This window comes from Rhincodon typus, chromosome 3 (genome assembly GCF_021869965.1).
Source record: "Rhincodon typus isolate 14 chromosome 3, sRhiTyp1.1, whole genome shotgun sequence".
NCBI lineage: Eukaryota > Metazoa > Chordata > Chondrichthyes > Orectolobiformes > Rhincodontidae > Rhincodon > Rhincodon typus.
The window spans coordinates 96,941,326-96,958,005 of NC_063334.1; the positions used below are offsets into that span (position 1 = coordinate 96,941,326).

Below are 16,680 nucleotides of genomic sequence, written 5' to 3' on the forward strand. Positions count from 1 at the left end.
GATCCCTCCTCCAGTGATTTGCTTAATTTCCACAATCATTAACGGCTAGATGTGGCAGGACGACAAAACTTAGATTTAATCCAATGGTTGTGGAATTTCCTATCCCTGTCTATCACTTGCTGTTTATGCTATTTCACAAAGTTTGCTACCTCATTTTTACATATGCCTGGTGCCATGGGGTTACAGATTGTGTTTGAGTACAAATCTGCTATTGCTGATGGTCCATAACACATCAAGGATGCTCAGTCTTGAGTTGCTACATCTGTTCAAAATCTACCCATTTAGCACAGAGATAGGTGATGGAACATTGAAGTACCCCATGCAGAGTACATCTGTGCCTTTGTCTCTCTCTGTGCTTCCTCCAAGTGGTGTTTAGCGTGGAGGAACGTAGGTCAGAATTATCACGAGATTTCCTTGCCCATTTTTGAGCTGTTGCAAGAAACTTGATGGTGTTTGGAGTCAGAGTTGAGGACTCCCAAGGTAACTATGTAGCATTTGGCAACCACTTCTAATGGTGGGACTTTGTAATTTAGTTGACTAACTATTAACTCTATGTAGACTTCTTTCAGGTCAACAAAGCTCCTAGTACCTCCCTGATTCATGGCTACACTGAGTTATTCAACTGCTCTCGGACATTCATGAACCCCAACAACACAGACCCTGTGTAGACCAGTTATCCTTAGCAGAACAGTTAACAGCAGTCCAGCCTAACTCAATTCTGCTTCTTTCTCTCATACATACACATGCAGACATGCACTGACCCCCAGTCTCAACTCCTGTCACCTTTGAACTCCTCTCCAGTGACACCTGAACTATCCTGAATAATATGTTGAAACTTTGCGACAAGCCCTGCCACTATTGTCATGCAGAATTGAATGTAAATAATACTTTGGAGCAGTCATAATGTAGCATCCTTGAAACTGTCTGTACCACTGAATGTTACAATGTTCATCAAATGTTGGATACTGCAACACAAATGAATACAACAAAATAGGAATTCTCACAGTATGTACTTTTTGAAAGAAATCAGGGCTATTCCATAAAGCAAAGCTACCCCTCTTCCCCAGAATTTACCATGATGTGGAGGTGCCTGTGTTGGACTGGAGTGGACAAAGTCAGAAGTCACGCAACACCATGTTATAGTCCAACAAGTTTATTTAATATCACAAGCTTTTGGAGCATAGCTCTTTCATTGTGATTTCAAATAAACCTGTTGGTCTTTAACCTGGTGTCGCTTGATTTCTGACTTTGTCCAGCATTTACCATCACTCCTGCTGCAAAGTTTTCGTTGGAAAAAAGACAAAGAACAAAGACCAATACAGCACAGGAACAAACCCTTCGGCCCTCCAAGCCTGCGCCAACACATTTTGCCCTTCCATACTAAAACTGTCTTCACTTACAGGATCTGTATCCCTCTATTCCCTTCCTATTCATGTATTCATCCATGTGTTTCTTGAATGCTGCTATTGTGTCAGCTTCCACCACCTCCTCTGGCAGTACAGTCCAGGCACTCACCACCCTGTGTGTGAAAAACGTGCCTCACACATCTCTTTTAATCTGCGCCCACACCCCCAAACCTTGAACCTGTGTCCCCCCAGTAATTGACTCCTCCACCCTGGGAAAAACCGTCATACTTTCCACTCTGTCCATGCCATTCACAACCTTATAAACTTCTATCAGGTTGCCCCTCAACCTCCTGCATTCCAGCGGAAACAAACGCAGTCTACCCAACCTTTCTTCATAGCTAAAATCCCCCCATACCAGGCAACATCCTGGTAAACCTTTTCTGTACCCTCTCTAAAACATCCACATCCTTTACATCCTTCTGGACGTGTGGTGACCAGAACTGATTGCGAAAGTACCAACAAGGAAAGGAAATGTTGTCCATCTTTAGTCTGGAGAGTGTGCAGTTACTTATATCAGTGGCAAAGGGAAGATTGACAATGATTACTAATTAAGTACCATCATCATAACACCCTTTACATTTCAAATTCTCATAAAACTGGAAAATAACTGCATATTTTAAGCAAAGCAGTTAAAAAAAATCAAAGGACCAAATAATTGCGACAATATCTCCCATTTTAAATTAGTCACTATGAATTATAGTATTGACAAAATAACTCAATTCAGGCCACATGGAAGAAATGGCAACACAATTTAATGTCTTTGATTTCACATTGTGAAAAATTGTACGTTTACAAAAATGTTACATTCCAGCAGTAAAAAAACGGAAACGCTTGCAGTAAATCTTACACTGACATAATTTTGTACACACATATCTACTCTTGTTGGTACAGACATTATTCATTTCTAATCACTCTCAGTCAGACAGGTGTCAGCTCTCATGAAAAGGCCTTTATACAATTACATTGGAAATAGAAGAGTGTGCTTTGCTATGTGTTGCTATGGTGATAAGTGGACAAAATAGGAAGAACCCCCTTGTCTTACGCCAACTTTGTGTGTGCACTCTGCTGTGGAGTGCATTTTGTTCAGACTGTGTGGTGTTTTTGCAGATCCCCAGTTGTCAAACAGCAAGCAAAATTTCCACATCAATTCAAAAACTGGGAGCCCAGAACATTCCCTGCAGAGCCTGAGGCCCACCCTGCTTTTAGTTACCTTCTCTTTGCTATTATTCAAGGGCCTTTAGTCTTCAACAAACATTTCAGAAATGATTGCTATTCCTGCCTCAGTGTTCAAAAATATGCATAATGTATTTTTTTTCTCAACTGCATCATGTGAAAAATTTTGATTTTGCTGATTTATAAGGAAATTGGAGTTCGATATCCAGCTCTTTTAGACAAATGAAGTACACCAAAACATTAAACATCCACCACTATATTATCATTCCACTTCACAAACAAAACATCTATTTAATCCATCACTTATTAGCTTTATTCACTTTATCAACTCTCTTCCTCCCCCACAACATGATTTTCTCCAGTCCTCTAAAGGCGAGAACTCATGTTGATAAATGTTCACTGACTATAACTAGACCTTGGCCAAAAACGACTACTCTTCACGGATGAACTTCAACCATGCAGTGCATGCATCATTACTGACCCAACGCCTTTCATGCCATTCCACTCCCCCCCGACTCCAAAAACGATCACACTAAAACCCTGCAACAGGGATCACTGCTTAAAGATCACCAGCAGGATCATGAGCAATGGTCCACTCCCTACTCCAATTAATGGTTACTTCAAAACACATATTAGGACCTTTATCATTACGTATCCCCACCCCCAAACCACCCAGGCCCAAATGTCTCCAAATAGACCAGAAATCTAAACTCTTGTCAGTTTGTTGGGCTCAATTCCAAAATGTGTTGTGCATTTATCAACTGATAGGATCAATCATGAATGTTTAGTTTATATCCAACATACACAGTTAGGATAGTGAATAAGTCAAGCTCCTTTTTAGAGGCCGATTAATTGGCACTGGGTGTATTATGTTGTCAAATTTCAGTGTTCATCTAACAGTTTCAAGAATTATTTCTTCACAACAAATTTCTTCAAAAAAATGTCACTGAAACAATACTGTAACGATCAAATAAATAGTTCCACTTATAAAATAACAACCGTTACTGAATGCTTTGTTCGGATTTTCAGATACAGGCCTCATCCTTTACTTTAACACTTAACTTGTGGAAAAATGGTGCTTTAGAAAGAAAAGGGGCAGAAATTCTGATTGCAAGTGTGGAGAATTAACATGATCATACTGCATTTTGTGATAGTTAAGGGTATGACGGGCATTGACTCGTTTATCTTAAATGGATTAATATCGGCCTGTTGTAGCACAGCATGTTAATCCTGCATACATAAGGTATGCCAATCAGAAATCCTTTACTAAATTCTACAAAATTTCAATCTTCCAAACTATAACTTCCTCCAGTCTCTCATCTAGCCTGTGCCTACCAGGAAACATTGACCTTTGGATCACAACAAAAACTGTTTGCAGCTGTGATCATTTTCACTCTCACTGATTCAAGATAATTGTGTGTAAAAAGGGACTGCATAAAGAAATGGCCTGGGTTGGGCTCAGCTGACATGAAGTCTGTACACATTTGTACATTTACATGCTCCAAGATTAATTTGCATGTTCTAAATAGTATTTATTTCAAAGTACTGTAAGTGCTGGGAAGCTTAGTGATACAAGGACATATGTTCAAAACTACACCATGCAAAACTGGTGAGGTACAGGCGAGAAAGTGACCTCACTGCCTCTGTCCAGTGTAATTTAAGAACTAGCTTTTGTACTCATCTCGTTTCCGATTGGAAATTTCCCCTCCCCTTCACTGCAGCTTTACACTTGCCAGTTTAATGTGATAGAGAATGGACATGTATTCAGCCCTCCCCAGTGCCCCCAACACACCCCTTCTCCTGCTAAACAAGTGTGCAAATAACTCTCAAACACAAAATACACTTTATGAATACTTGTCATTTCAATGTGCAAGTAACATCATTAACAATAAATATCCTACAAAAAGGTAATCATAAATAACAGACTCATATCAAAGCAGTATCGCTGATCCTCAGGTCATGCTTTTCTCCTCCTCTCTCTTATCGTAAAGTTAACCTTTAATGATTCATTTGAATTTTTGCAGCTGCCCAGCCTGAACGGTTTTGCCTGCCCGACAGCAATAGACTCCAGAAGCAGGGTAATTGTTGCCCTAGGCAGTGCCAGCAACAATGTCCAGATCCCTGGTCCCATTAATGAAGACCTGGGGAGACTGTGAATAATCCGGCATCCAAACCCTTCACAATCTGCCCACTTCTCACAGCGGGTGCCAGCCTTTCAAAGACAAGGTGACAGCCATTTAACGTTTCATATATAAATGCTGGAAATTAATTAAGACTATAGACAGTGCAGCAGCAAATTGAGAAGTCTTAACTTTTGGAGGAGTCAAATAATATTGCCATGAGTCCACGATTTATCTGGCAATCAATCCGTATTCAGAAATCACTTCATCATCATGAAGAATAAGTGTATGTGAAACCAAATTATTTTCTTCACATCAGAATAGGTGCTGGTTGCTGAAACCAAATTATTTTAGCTCTAACAGATGCAGAAGGTTTTATGTTCTTCATTTAAGTTGCGTTGCTTCACAGTATGCAAAATCTTCATATCGGGAGTCCTGGAATTTTTACAAAATAAAAGAGAAACATGGCCATATTATAAATACTGTTCACATTCAACTTCAACAGTTCATCCATTCCAACAAAGTAACAGCCAAGTGGAATGGTGACAGAGTAACGGCTGTAATTTTGCAACACTAAATCAATTTATTCTTCACCATATTCGTTCTCAGTTTATGTTGTGGTTTCTTGTGTTAGATGTGAACAGGCTCATATTGTTAATGCTGATCTGTAAGGTCAGATCATGGCCCAGGATCACAGGGATTGTAATGCCTGGAGTATTCCATTCCAGTTTTTTTTGTCGCAAGCCCAAACTTGCCACCAAAACACAGCCATCATAGCTTTAGTGTCATTTCTGCACACTAGATTGTAAAGCATCGAACATACTGAATAATGATGAATTCATATTCAAGGCAAGTTTTACTGACAAACTATATGAGGTTGCATTGAGTTAATGATTCTGGCTTTCTAAAAGATTAAATCATTTATTGCACATTAGTGGTGGCTTATTCATGTGTCCTGAAGGCAGAATTCTGCATTAACTACAAGAAATTTTATAAGGCTAGGTAACATGGGCAACAGATGAAGTAAGCACCATATTCACCTGAGAGAAAGTTCTTCTTTGTTATAGTAAACATCTCCAAACACTCCGAGTTTAAGCTCTGTTGATCAGTGGAAATATAACACCTATGTGGCTGTGGGGATTCTTTGCAAAAATGTCCTCTGTGGTTGGGTTCAGCCATTAGCTGAATCCCTTACACTGGTAATAAACATGATTTATCATCATTGGCATGTGTTAGGTACTGAATCAAAAGGATGGATGTAGTGAATCTCAATTACTGAGAGATTTTCCCAACTCTCACACCATCCATTCAATTCAGTGTGAACAAAGCTGTACTGACTGAATATTTCAAAACATCTTAAATTAAGGTTAGCCATTGTTAATTTAGTGGGCTGGATATTTATATACATTTAAATAAGATCCAATATTAAACCATTTATGGCAATGTTTCCAAATCTACAATATTTAAATGAAAAGTGCTGATTATAAAAATAAGCAAAAACAGTCACAGTGATTGTGACTGTGATTGTGAAATATTGGCAACATTTACCTTTCTATTGAAAGGAAAAAATGTACATCAAGTGAATCTGGACTTTTAAAGCGAGACTAAATGCAAAATGCATGGAAAACACTTATAATCAGCTCCAGCAGGTTAAAACGAAAACATTTAAACAAGAAATGTAAGCCAATAATAGGAGAAACTGCAATATAACTAAAAACTGTGCAAGCCTTTAAGGCTATGACAATCCCATCTCACCTGCTGTGTGGTATAAAGTGCCTTAATTTAATGAGTTTTTTTTAAATGAACTATAATCATGACCTCAAAACAGTATTCTTCACTAAGCTATCAAAAATAAAAGGAAGAAAAAACATGTTTAGAAAAATCTAGATCATACACAAAAGTATCAAAAGAGTATTGTGCTAATTACAGGGAACATTCTGGTTTGGATTACAAAATAGCTTTGTTCCATTAGAATTACATTGTGTATGCAATTTTAATTCAACATGTTTATTGTTCCAACTCTGGACTGTAACCAGTGGGACTCCCTAATGTCGAAAGAAGAGTGAATGCAGGCCACTTGTCCTGTGAGGGTCACACAAGTGAAAGTGAAAAGCCAACTGTGATTTCCATCAGCTTTTTGTGCTGCTGTGCAAATCTCCATTAGCAGTTTTCTCGTCCAGCCCCTCGCACTCCCTTCTAGCTCCAAGGACAATAGACAGTTAATTTGACTTCAAAATTAGTCTGTTACTGATCCCCTCTGCTTTAGCCTGTCATTAAAAACCTGTCAACATGGTGCTCTTAGAAACAATTGAGTCATGAAATCAGGAATGGGGGATTAATATTACATTAACCTTCTAGGACACTGACTACAAATATCAATAAAAAGGAACCTGCAAAGTTAATGCAGGAAATGTTATGCGTTTTATTGCTTCATCTTTGTTTCTCTTCATAACTCATTGGCTGCTAGCCAGCTTTATGACAGGCCATTATGTTGAAACTAAATAAATCACTGCAGAATGGCAGGTTCTAAGATTAAATTAAAGCATTTGTTTATACTGTATATAGGTAATCTAGCTTGTTTTCTTAGGATTACTTAAACATTCAGTGATATGATCTCTAGGACAAATGCACCCGTTTATGTTATTTTCAAACCATACTGCTTCTGTCGTAGCATTTTCTAATTGGAAAGTCTTGCATTCAAACACAAATGCTCATTAATTATATACTATATCTGACTTTGCACAAATTAGTGTGAAAAATAAAATGTTGGCAGCACCACCTTCCAGGACACTAAAGCCCCAATTTTAACTTGGGTATAGGAGTTGGGCAGGCTGGGGTTTGGTGAAAGGCAAACCATCCTGACCTGAGCAGCATGAGGCCGAGTAGATTGGAGCTGGATAGGAATAGAACGTTGGTTAGCATGAGGCCACTGACGGAGCCTGAAATAACCCGAAATATTCTGGTGTGCTATGGGAAAGCGGTTTCACTGCTATGGGTGGCTGTGGAGATAGTGAAAAGCTACCAGGCAGGAGAAATCTGACATTTCCTTCAGGGGAGGGAGGCCTGAGCAATCCTGTTGCTCTTGGCCCTAGGAGTAAATTTGTTAAAAAAAACCCTGCCTCTTCTACTAGGTTGGAGGAGGGCTCAAAATGAACTTCTGACTAAAATAACAATTGGGCCTTGGTGACATGAGATAGAACCTGGTGTACATCCTTCAGGAAAGGTCGTATTACTTTTCACTGTCCTACATCATTCTGTTGGACAATGGGGTTGTGTCCTCCCTTGGCATCACAGCTTCACCATGAAAAAGGCATGTCAGTTTCCCATTGGAGCTCGCTTTATTTTCAATTGTTTTGCAGCTTACTTTTCATTTCCAATGGCTTACTTCACTAACTTGACTCTTGCCCATGAATTGAAGAACTCCTTACCTATGAAATATTGAAGAATTCTTCTTCTATGCAGGAAGATGCTTCCATGTGCTAACGAATGCTGTCGGAATTAATGAATATGGTACAGTAGTTATGCTATTCCATGTGTCCAAAGTAGGATCATAGCAGTCTAGTGTTTTACATCTCTGTGTGCCAAAATAGCCCCCGACTACGTAGAGTTTATTACCAGAGGCTACAGCATGGCAGCTCATTCGCTTCGCAGTCACATCCCCAACCTTGGTCCACTGGTAAGTCTCACTGTTGAACCTATATGCAGAACATGCTGAGAATTCAGTATCCCCACCCATGATAAAAATCTGGTTGCCTAGCACAGCTGCAGCTGTGTACCTCCACGGCTGAGGGCAGGTAGCTGGCACAGTCCATCTATTTTCGCATGGGTCGTAGCACTGTACTTTGGGCAGTTTATCATGGCTCACGCTAGTACCACCAAAGGCGAACAGCCTCAGCTTGGCACTAACCACAGCTGCATTGCTGACACCTTCTCGAAGAGGGGCCACCATTGCCCACTTATTGGTCACTGGGTCGTACTGTTCCACTTGTTTGAGAGACACTGAAGGTGATGCTGGCTGCCGTCCTGTGGCTGCAGTGTGTCCACCAACCACATACAAAGAATGCTTCAGCTCAGCAGATCCGTGTCCAAACCTCGCAACAAGCATTGGAGCAGATTTTGACCACTCTTCGTGAAGAGTGTCATAAACCCAAACGTCTTTGGACACGCCATTTTCTGACCCACGCCCCCCAGTCACATATACCTTGCAGCCAATTGCACATGCACTAAACTCTTTGCGGGGGCTGGGAATATCTGCTTTTGGAATGATCTCCTTTGCTTTATGGTCTATTAGATAAACTTTGTCACACATGAAAGTCTGTCCTCCAAGCAACAGCAAGGCGTGACCTGTTTTACGAGGTCTGGCGCAAAGGCTTGTCACCACTCCATCATTCTGTAAAATCTTTAATTTGCAACGTATTGCCTCTTCAATCAACTCTTTACTCTTCATCTGCCTGGTTATAAGCTCTTCCATGGCCACATTCTCCATTAAATAAACAGCTGGTAGCAGAGCCAATCGAACCGTTTGCAACAGTTCTGGCAAACAACAGTGGCGCCTATTCACGTCATACTTCACCCACTTTATGGTGGTCTCATACACAAGCTTCTCATCTTCTGTCTCCAGCTCTTCGCTAGAGAGAAGTTGCACCAATGTGTCCTTTGGCAGCTGCAGGAAATCTTCACTCTTGCTGATTGTTGGAAAGTTGCTGAGGCACATTCTCCAGGACAGCTCATAAAGCTTGGTGCAATGATGGGCATCAGAGAGCAGCAGCATGCCAAGACAGTTCGTCGGATGGAGATTTTTCTCCAGGAATTCTGCACAAGCATCACGGATATCCTGGAACTGCAGCATATCCCCAGCCTCCAGAAGGGATTCTGCATTTTCTTCATTAATAAGAACTCGAGATGAGTAAGCATAATCTAGGAGGAGCTCCAGAACCTCTGGGTGTATTGAATTATGGAAGTTTACTTCATTGTCCTTGCTCTCACGTAATCCTCCACTGAACATAGCTTCAAAATATCGGCTACACGCAGCCAGCACAGCCCTGTGGCATGGAAAGGTCTTTTCTCCTGCATGGAGGAGGACATCTGTGAAAAGTCTCTGTTGTCGTAGAAGATTCAGGTGCATAAGAACACTGTCGGCATATGTAGCTTTGTGGAAGAGGTAAATATTCATTGAGCCATTGCTAGCTCTTGATTTCCGATTCTCGTGCATGCTGACTGACATTCTCATCAAACACTGTGGGGAAAAGAAATGCAGAAATCCAGTTCATTCATTTTTTTCTTGAATGCAAAGTCTCACAAGTTAATTTTCAATTGAAGAAACTAGACACATATAACATACATAGAGAATGTTTTGGTGATATTTGTTGCAGATCTTTCAAATTACCATTCATTGCCCACCCTCCATATTTCAGCCCAAAGGCAATAAGTGAATAAGTCAAATTCAATTTCAATTATTTGCAATTCTGGATGGCCAGTGTTGTGGGAGTTTGCATTCTGTAATTCTTCCAGTTATTCTGTGAAAACCATAAACAAAAGGTCTAGTTTTAATTTTCATAGGAATTACTATCCATATTAATCATGAATATTGGTTTATGGTTATTGTTTAAGTCCAGTTTCATTTTTATTATATTCCAGCGTTTTATTAATGTCTTAGGTATTGCATGTGGCCATGGATGTCCATTGTGCAGGATATAAACCTGCTCAGCCAGTTTTTCCTGCTCTCATCCAAAGTGCTCCATCTGGTGGTTTCTTTCAATAATGTTAAAACCCAGGTGAAGTCTGTGATTTGCAGTCTAATGCTGCACTGCTAAAGCCATAATTATACAGTATTCATTGTTGTCACTAGGATTCCAATATAAAGTGGAAGGGAATGTGTAATTTGTGTATTAGGTCCATTTGAATGGTGCACTCAGCAAAACAAATTTTGTAAAAGCAAAATATTGCAGATGCTAGAAATCCAAAATAAAAAGAAAATGCTCGAGAAATTCAGCAAGTCTGGCAGCATCCACGAAGAGTCTTTGGACTTGAAAAGCTAACTTTGTTTCTCTCTCCACAGATGCCTGCTCAGTTCGTTTCACATTTTCTGTTTTTAAACCAATTATATTGCTGTCCTTCCGCACACTGGTTATTTCTGGAGAGATCGTATTAACAGCGATGTGCAATATTGATGATGTCTGTTACTGTTGGTACTGATGGGAGTAATTAGAGATGACAAATAGACAGTATTTGCACAAGAATATTGCACATTTGACTGTATTAAAATGTGATTTAAACCCTGTAGTTTATTGATATGGTGGAAAAGCTGTCGCAAAATTAACGTGCATACTGCTGTACATTAGGTCCATAAGACGAGTGCCCTAAATACGATTTTCTTCAAATCTTAAACGCTTTCCTCAAGATAAATAGTGTCAACAACTCTCATATATGCTTGGTTTGTGTGAAGGTCATCACTGAGATTGATAGTGTAAGTTCAAGTCTTATTCCAGCATCTGAACAGAATTAGGCTGACACTCCTATGCAGAGATAAGGAACTGCAATCCTTTAAATATACTAAGAACTTGTCTTACACTTTAGATAAGGGTAAACGATCCCAAAGAGAAACTGTCCTGATATTCTGACCAACAGTTTTGCCCCCAATCAATGCCAAATATAAATTACAAAGTATTCATCTCACTGCTTTGCAAGGTATAATACAATGTGTAATGTAGCTGCTCTATTTTGCCAACATTGTAAGCTTTCAGATTGTGTTTCTATTTTGGTTTCACTCCCAGAGCTTAAATTGATTATCTTTATTTCAAAAGTGTGTTAAAATTAAACACCTATATTTTGAGGGCCACAATAAAAGTACATTTTTCTATTTTACCACCGTCAATTACTGGAACATTTCAAGCCTGCATCAACATTCATGTCAAAGAGAATTCAAGCCACTGAAATGATTTTGCATCACACCTTTGTAGGGATGCACATAAAGATTGCCGTGATACAATTAAAGAATGAGGCCAATAGATTTCATTCTACATACCATACTCTAATTAATAAGATGCAAATGTACACAAAATAAAATAGCCAGTATATTCACAACCATGTGACCCAAAGAAGATGCAATACAGATTCTGTCATCAAGGTATCAATTTGAGTCATATTGTTCTTAGTTAAAACATTTCCTCTTAGGTTGTTTGCTGAATGTAACTAATAAAAACACAAAAAAATAGGAGCAGGAGTGTACCATTTGGCCCTTTGAGCCAGTTCTGCAATTTAATATGATCATGAGTAATCATCCAACTCAGTCTCCTGTTCCCACTTTCAACCCATATCCTATGGTCCCTTTAGTCCTAAGAACTATATCTAACTCCTTCTTGAAAACATTCTATGTTTTGATTGCAACCATTTTCAGTGGCAGAGAATTCCACAGGCTCACCACTCCCTAGGTGAAGAAATTTCTCCTCATCTCATTCTAAATGGAGATCTATTAAAAATATTAAAAACAATTGAAGCAATTCACAGAAAATCAACAATTTACATTTGAATTGTTTTGGAACATATTATTCAGGGACCTGCCTCTCTTGAAATGTTTATTTAAATATTCCGCAGTGTCCCTGAGATAAAATGATCTAAGGACACCTTTCCCATTTAAAAACTAATTAGAACCAGTAACTCACTTTCAAAGGAGAGCTCATATCAGTATTACTGATTTGCATGGCATACCATCTTCCAGTCTATTAACATCAGCCATATCCAGTAACTAATTTACATCATGGCACTGCACTTTGATAGATATTCAAGTCAATTGATGCTCTAAGTTCCTCATCATTCTGGGAAGTGACAATAAGTCAAAAGTGGCAGCTTATTTGTTTGCATTACCTAATTATTATTCAAGCAAAAGTCTTTTAGGGGAGGCAATGGCTTAGTGGCATCATCACTGGACTGTTAATCCAGAGAGCCAGATAACATTCTGGGGACCTGGGTTTGAATCCTATCCACAGCAGATGGTGGAATTTGAATTCAATAAAAATCTGGAATTAAGAGTTTATTGATGACTATGAATCTGTTGTTGATTGTTGAAAAAAAAATCTGGTTCGTAATGCCCTTTAGGGAAGGAAACTGTTGTCCTTACCTGGTCTGCTCTACATGTGACTCTAAACCCATAGCAATGTGGTTGATGGGCAATGAATGCTGGCCCAGCCAGAGATGGCCACATCCCGTGAATAAATAAAAAAAACTTTTCTACTTCTTCATGGGGTAAGCTATATTTCACGATATCATTGTCTAGTCTGCAATGTGTTTAAAACTGGTCTTTCTTACATAAAAAAGATGGCCAGGGTTTGTGTGTGTGTGTGTGTGTGTGTGTGAATGCAGTATCCCTTTAAATTACTGAATGTCACTGAATTAATGAGTACTTTTCTCTAGCTCTGTAGATTATGCACAGCCACGTTTTATTCCTGGACATGAAGAATGAGCAGGTGTGCAGATGGGTAACAGACCCAGTTCCCCCTGTTCTGTCATCCGACGGTTGCTCTGCATCTCGAAACGACAGATAAAGTGGAGCCCAGCATTTCTGATGAAGGGTCCAGGTCCGAAACGTCAGCCTTCCTGCTCCTATGATGCTGCTTGGCCTGCTGTGTTCATCCAGCTCTACACCTTGTTGTCCCAGCGTTATGAGGCCGCTTTCCCTTTGCTGGTGCTTTCCTTCTCTAACCTTTACTTTGAACTGAATAAACACAATCGTCGCTGTTACTGTACCTTGGAGCGCTCGCAGCTGGAGCTGAAAGCAGTCATTAAGCAGGGTCCCTCACCCGTGCGATTTACTGGGGGGGGGGGGGGGGGGCCTTCATGTGGAAAAGACCCAGTGCACTTTGTAATTTGCAGCCCTTGGCACAAGGCACAGAAATGCCTGAGACCCATTGTCAGTGGCGAGCCATTCTCTTCCTTCTACGGAAGTGGGCGATTCCTCAAAGCCAACATAAGCTTGGCTGCTGACCAAAAGCAAACCCCACAAGTGATAACTCACACGTGTGAAGCGGCGAGTTTCTGCCTTTGATTTGAATCACAACCGCGCTGAAGCCTTAAACAAAATCTTCACGTTTCTATTGGGAATTTTTTTTTCCTTAAAGAAGGGGAGGCAGCCAAAACTTTGTGAAAGTTGCAATGATTGTGGCTGGATTTTTTTTAAAAAGTCGGTTTTAACAAAAAGCATCACTTGCTCCCGCCAAAGTAAACAAGAGATACATCTGACAGTCTGCTCTCACATGGATCCTCCACAGTATGTTGCTCTGTCTCTCTCTCTCTATTTTACTGCACGGCCGATTAACATCATTCAAATAAAGTCATGCGGACTTGCCACAAATACATCCGTGCTCGGAAAATTATACCAGGAGAATTAACTAGAGGTTCTTAGAGAGAGATCAAGTTCAAACTTGGATACAATGAGAAAACATGTGATTGTATCACAGGCGTCTCTATATCATTCAATTCAACCGCACTCCCTGCCTGACCAGCCCGATTGACCTTTCCTGCTGCAGAAACTGGGATTGGTTTTGTGATGCTTAGTTTCATCCCCAGTGTTAGTTTCAACTCTAACGGTCCGGCTGTACAAATGAGGGGCGTTCATCCTCTGAAGCTTCCTTCCTGTTCATCACCAGCGAGATGGGAGTGTGCTCAGTCCCTTTAGCAGACTCTCACTGAAAGAAAACGGCTCTCGGGGACACACAAAGGGACTCCCCGGCTCCGAATTTGACATTAACATGTAAATTATCGTCTGATGTACCAAATGTTACAGACACAAAAGTCGTGTGTGATGAATGGAACTCGGTAAGGTACATTCAAATAGAGTTAAATCATTTACCCACCCCCCCCCCCCCCCAACGCCTGTTCCTCTCGCCCCCTCCCGGTTTTACTTACGTGTAAACCTATCGCTTCACCGAGAGTCAAGTTGGTTTAAGTTTTACAGCCGGCATCCGCTCGCCGATTGAAGATGGCAGAGAGAGAGAGAGAGAGATCAGCAGCTGCCGGCTCAGAGCAAACAGCGGCTCTTTTCAAACATGCTGCTGAGCACAGAAAGTCCAGGCAGCAAATAGGCATCCGCACACAGAACAGGCAGAGAGAGAGAGAGAGGCTGCACAGCAAGTCACCAGGCACACAGAGAGAGGACAGTTTACATAGTAGCTCCTGTCTGCTCCAAATAACAATCAACCAGTATACAGTGGAAACCGCCCACCCTGCCCCACACTGTTACCCCAGCCATCACACTGTTACCCCCAGCCACCATACTGTTACCCCCAGCTAACACGCTGTTGCCCCAGATCCACATTTACCCAGTTCCCACACCGTTACCCCAACCCCCAAACTGTTACCCCAGACCCATACGGTTACCCCAGACCCACATGGTTACCCCAGACCCACACTGTTACCCCAGACTCTGTCCCCAACTGGTAACCCATTGTCCACACTATTTATCCCACACCCAGTCCCCACACTGTTACACCAGACCACACTGTTACACCAGTACCCACAATTATACCAGATCCATATTTATCCAGTCCCCACACTGTTACCTAGCACCAGTTATCCCAGATCCGACACTGTTAACCCAGATCCGACAGTTACCCCAGATCCGACACTGTTACCCCAGATCCGACACTGTTAACCCAGATCCGACAGTTACCCAGATCCTACACTGTTGCACAGTCCCCACACTGTTACCTTAGATTCACATTTATCCAGTCTCTACACTGTTACCCCAGACTCTCAGTTAACCCAGCCCCTCAGTCTGTGTTCCAGTCTAACTGTCCCACGCAACTCCAGTCCCTCTGTGACAGTCGCTTAATAAACCCAGTATCTCAGTTAAACTTCCTCTTTTATCACAACCATTATAATCTGTTGGCCTGTTGGTAGGCGTGAGCAGAAACATGGACTCACCGAAACTTGTCAGTAGACGATCCGGCGAGGAACAACATAGTCTTGGGCTAGTACGGGACGTGCCCGCCCGGACGATTGGCCTCGCTGTGCCTGGAGCTGGGAAGAAGGCTGCGAGCCGGCTGTGGCTGGGGAAAGAGCGAACGGAGTGTCAGAGGAGGGGAGTGGTTGTTCCACACTGTATACAGTGTAGAGCAAAGCGCCTGGCAGCCAGGTGATTGACTGAGAGAAGCAAACAGTCGGTGCGATGTTCAGAGAGCACACTGTGGCTGTCTACACGCACACACACACAGACAGAGAATGAGTGCTGACACTGAGCAGGGCGATTTATACTGTGAGGGAGATCGCAGCCGAGCTCAGATGCTCTGTGCCTTGTAGCATTTCCAAGCCAGTCAGCTGTTCAGTGCCTGCCTGTGGCCGGTTTGGCTGACCGTCTTTAAAGTGAAGCGACTGGTACTGGCCTGATATCGCCAACAGCGAATGTCCCAGCCCAAAGCCAGCACAGGAAAACTGCCCGAGGACCGCAGCCACTTACTGGAGAGCGGATCTGCAGACAGTCTTTTGATAGGCTGTTATTTTCACGAAATGTTATCTATTTTCTCCCTTTCACAGAAGAAAATGCTGACAGTGAACTGCAGGCATGTGCTATGTAAGTGAATTCACCGGCTAGAGAGCTATGCTGATAGATCATTTCCCCCAGCCTTTGACTGAAGCATAGTATTTGCATTTAAATATAAAGTCACACAAGAACTCGCGCAATCACAGTCACAGTCACTTATACGTACACATTGTGCACTTTAAAAAATAACAAGCATAAGGGTGTACTTTTCCACATTTAGGGTAAATGATGCCATTATTCTAGGAACAACAATGTCTCTATTACAAAAGCAAACTATTTACAGATGCTGAAAATCTGAAATTAGAATAAGACGCCTGGAAAAACTCCCCAGTTCTATTTTCATATCAAGAGAAATAATGTTACATTTCCATTTCTCTTCAGTTCTGCTGAAAGGTCATCCACCTGAAATATTAACTCTGTTTCTCTTCTCAGATGCTGCCTGACCCGC

General features: G+C 41.2%; 1 protein-coding gene across 1 annotated transcript; it reads right to left on the bottom strand.

Annotated features, from left to right (window-relative positions):
- Positions 1 to 2,141: 2,141 nt before the first annotated feature.
- On the bottom strand, positions 2,142 to 16,049 carry enc1 (ectodermal-neural cortex 1). Its single transcript, XM_020526724.2, has 3 exons — positions 15,617 to 16,049; positions 8,128 to 9,935; positions 2,142 to 5,134 (listed from the first exon to the last, which is right to left on the bottom strand). The coding sequence occupies exon 2, from the start codon at positions 9,927 to 9,929 to the stop codon at positions 8,154 to 8,156; it is 1,776 nt and encodes a 591-aa protein (XP_020382313.1). The 5' UTR covers positions 9,930 to 9,935; positions 15,617 to 16,049; the 3' UTR covers positions 2,142 to 5,134; positions 8,128 to 8,153.
- Between the last annotated feature and the right edge of the window lie 631 nt (positions 16,050 to 16,680).

Excerpts from the sequence above, each read along its gene's own strand:
- enc1 (XM_020526724.2), bottom strand. The coding sequence starts at position 9,929 with ATGAGAATGTCAGTCAGCATGCACGAGAATCGGAAATCAAGAGCTAGC.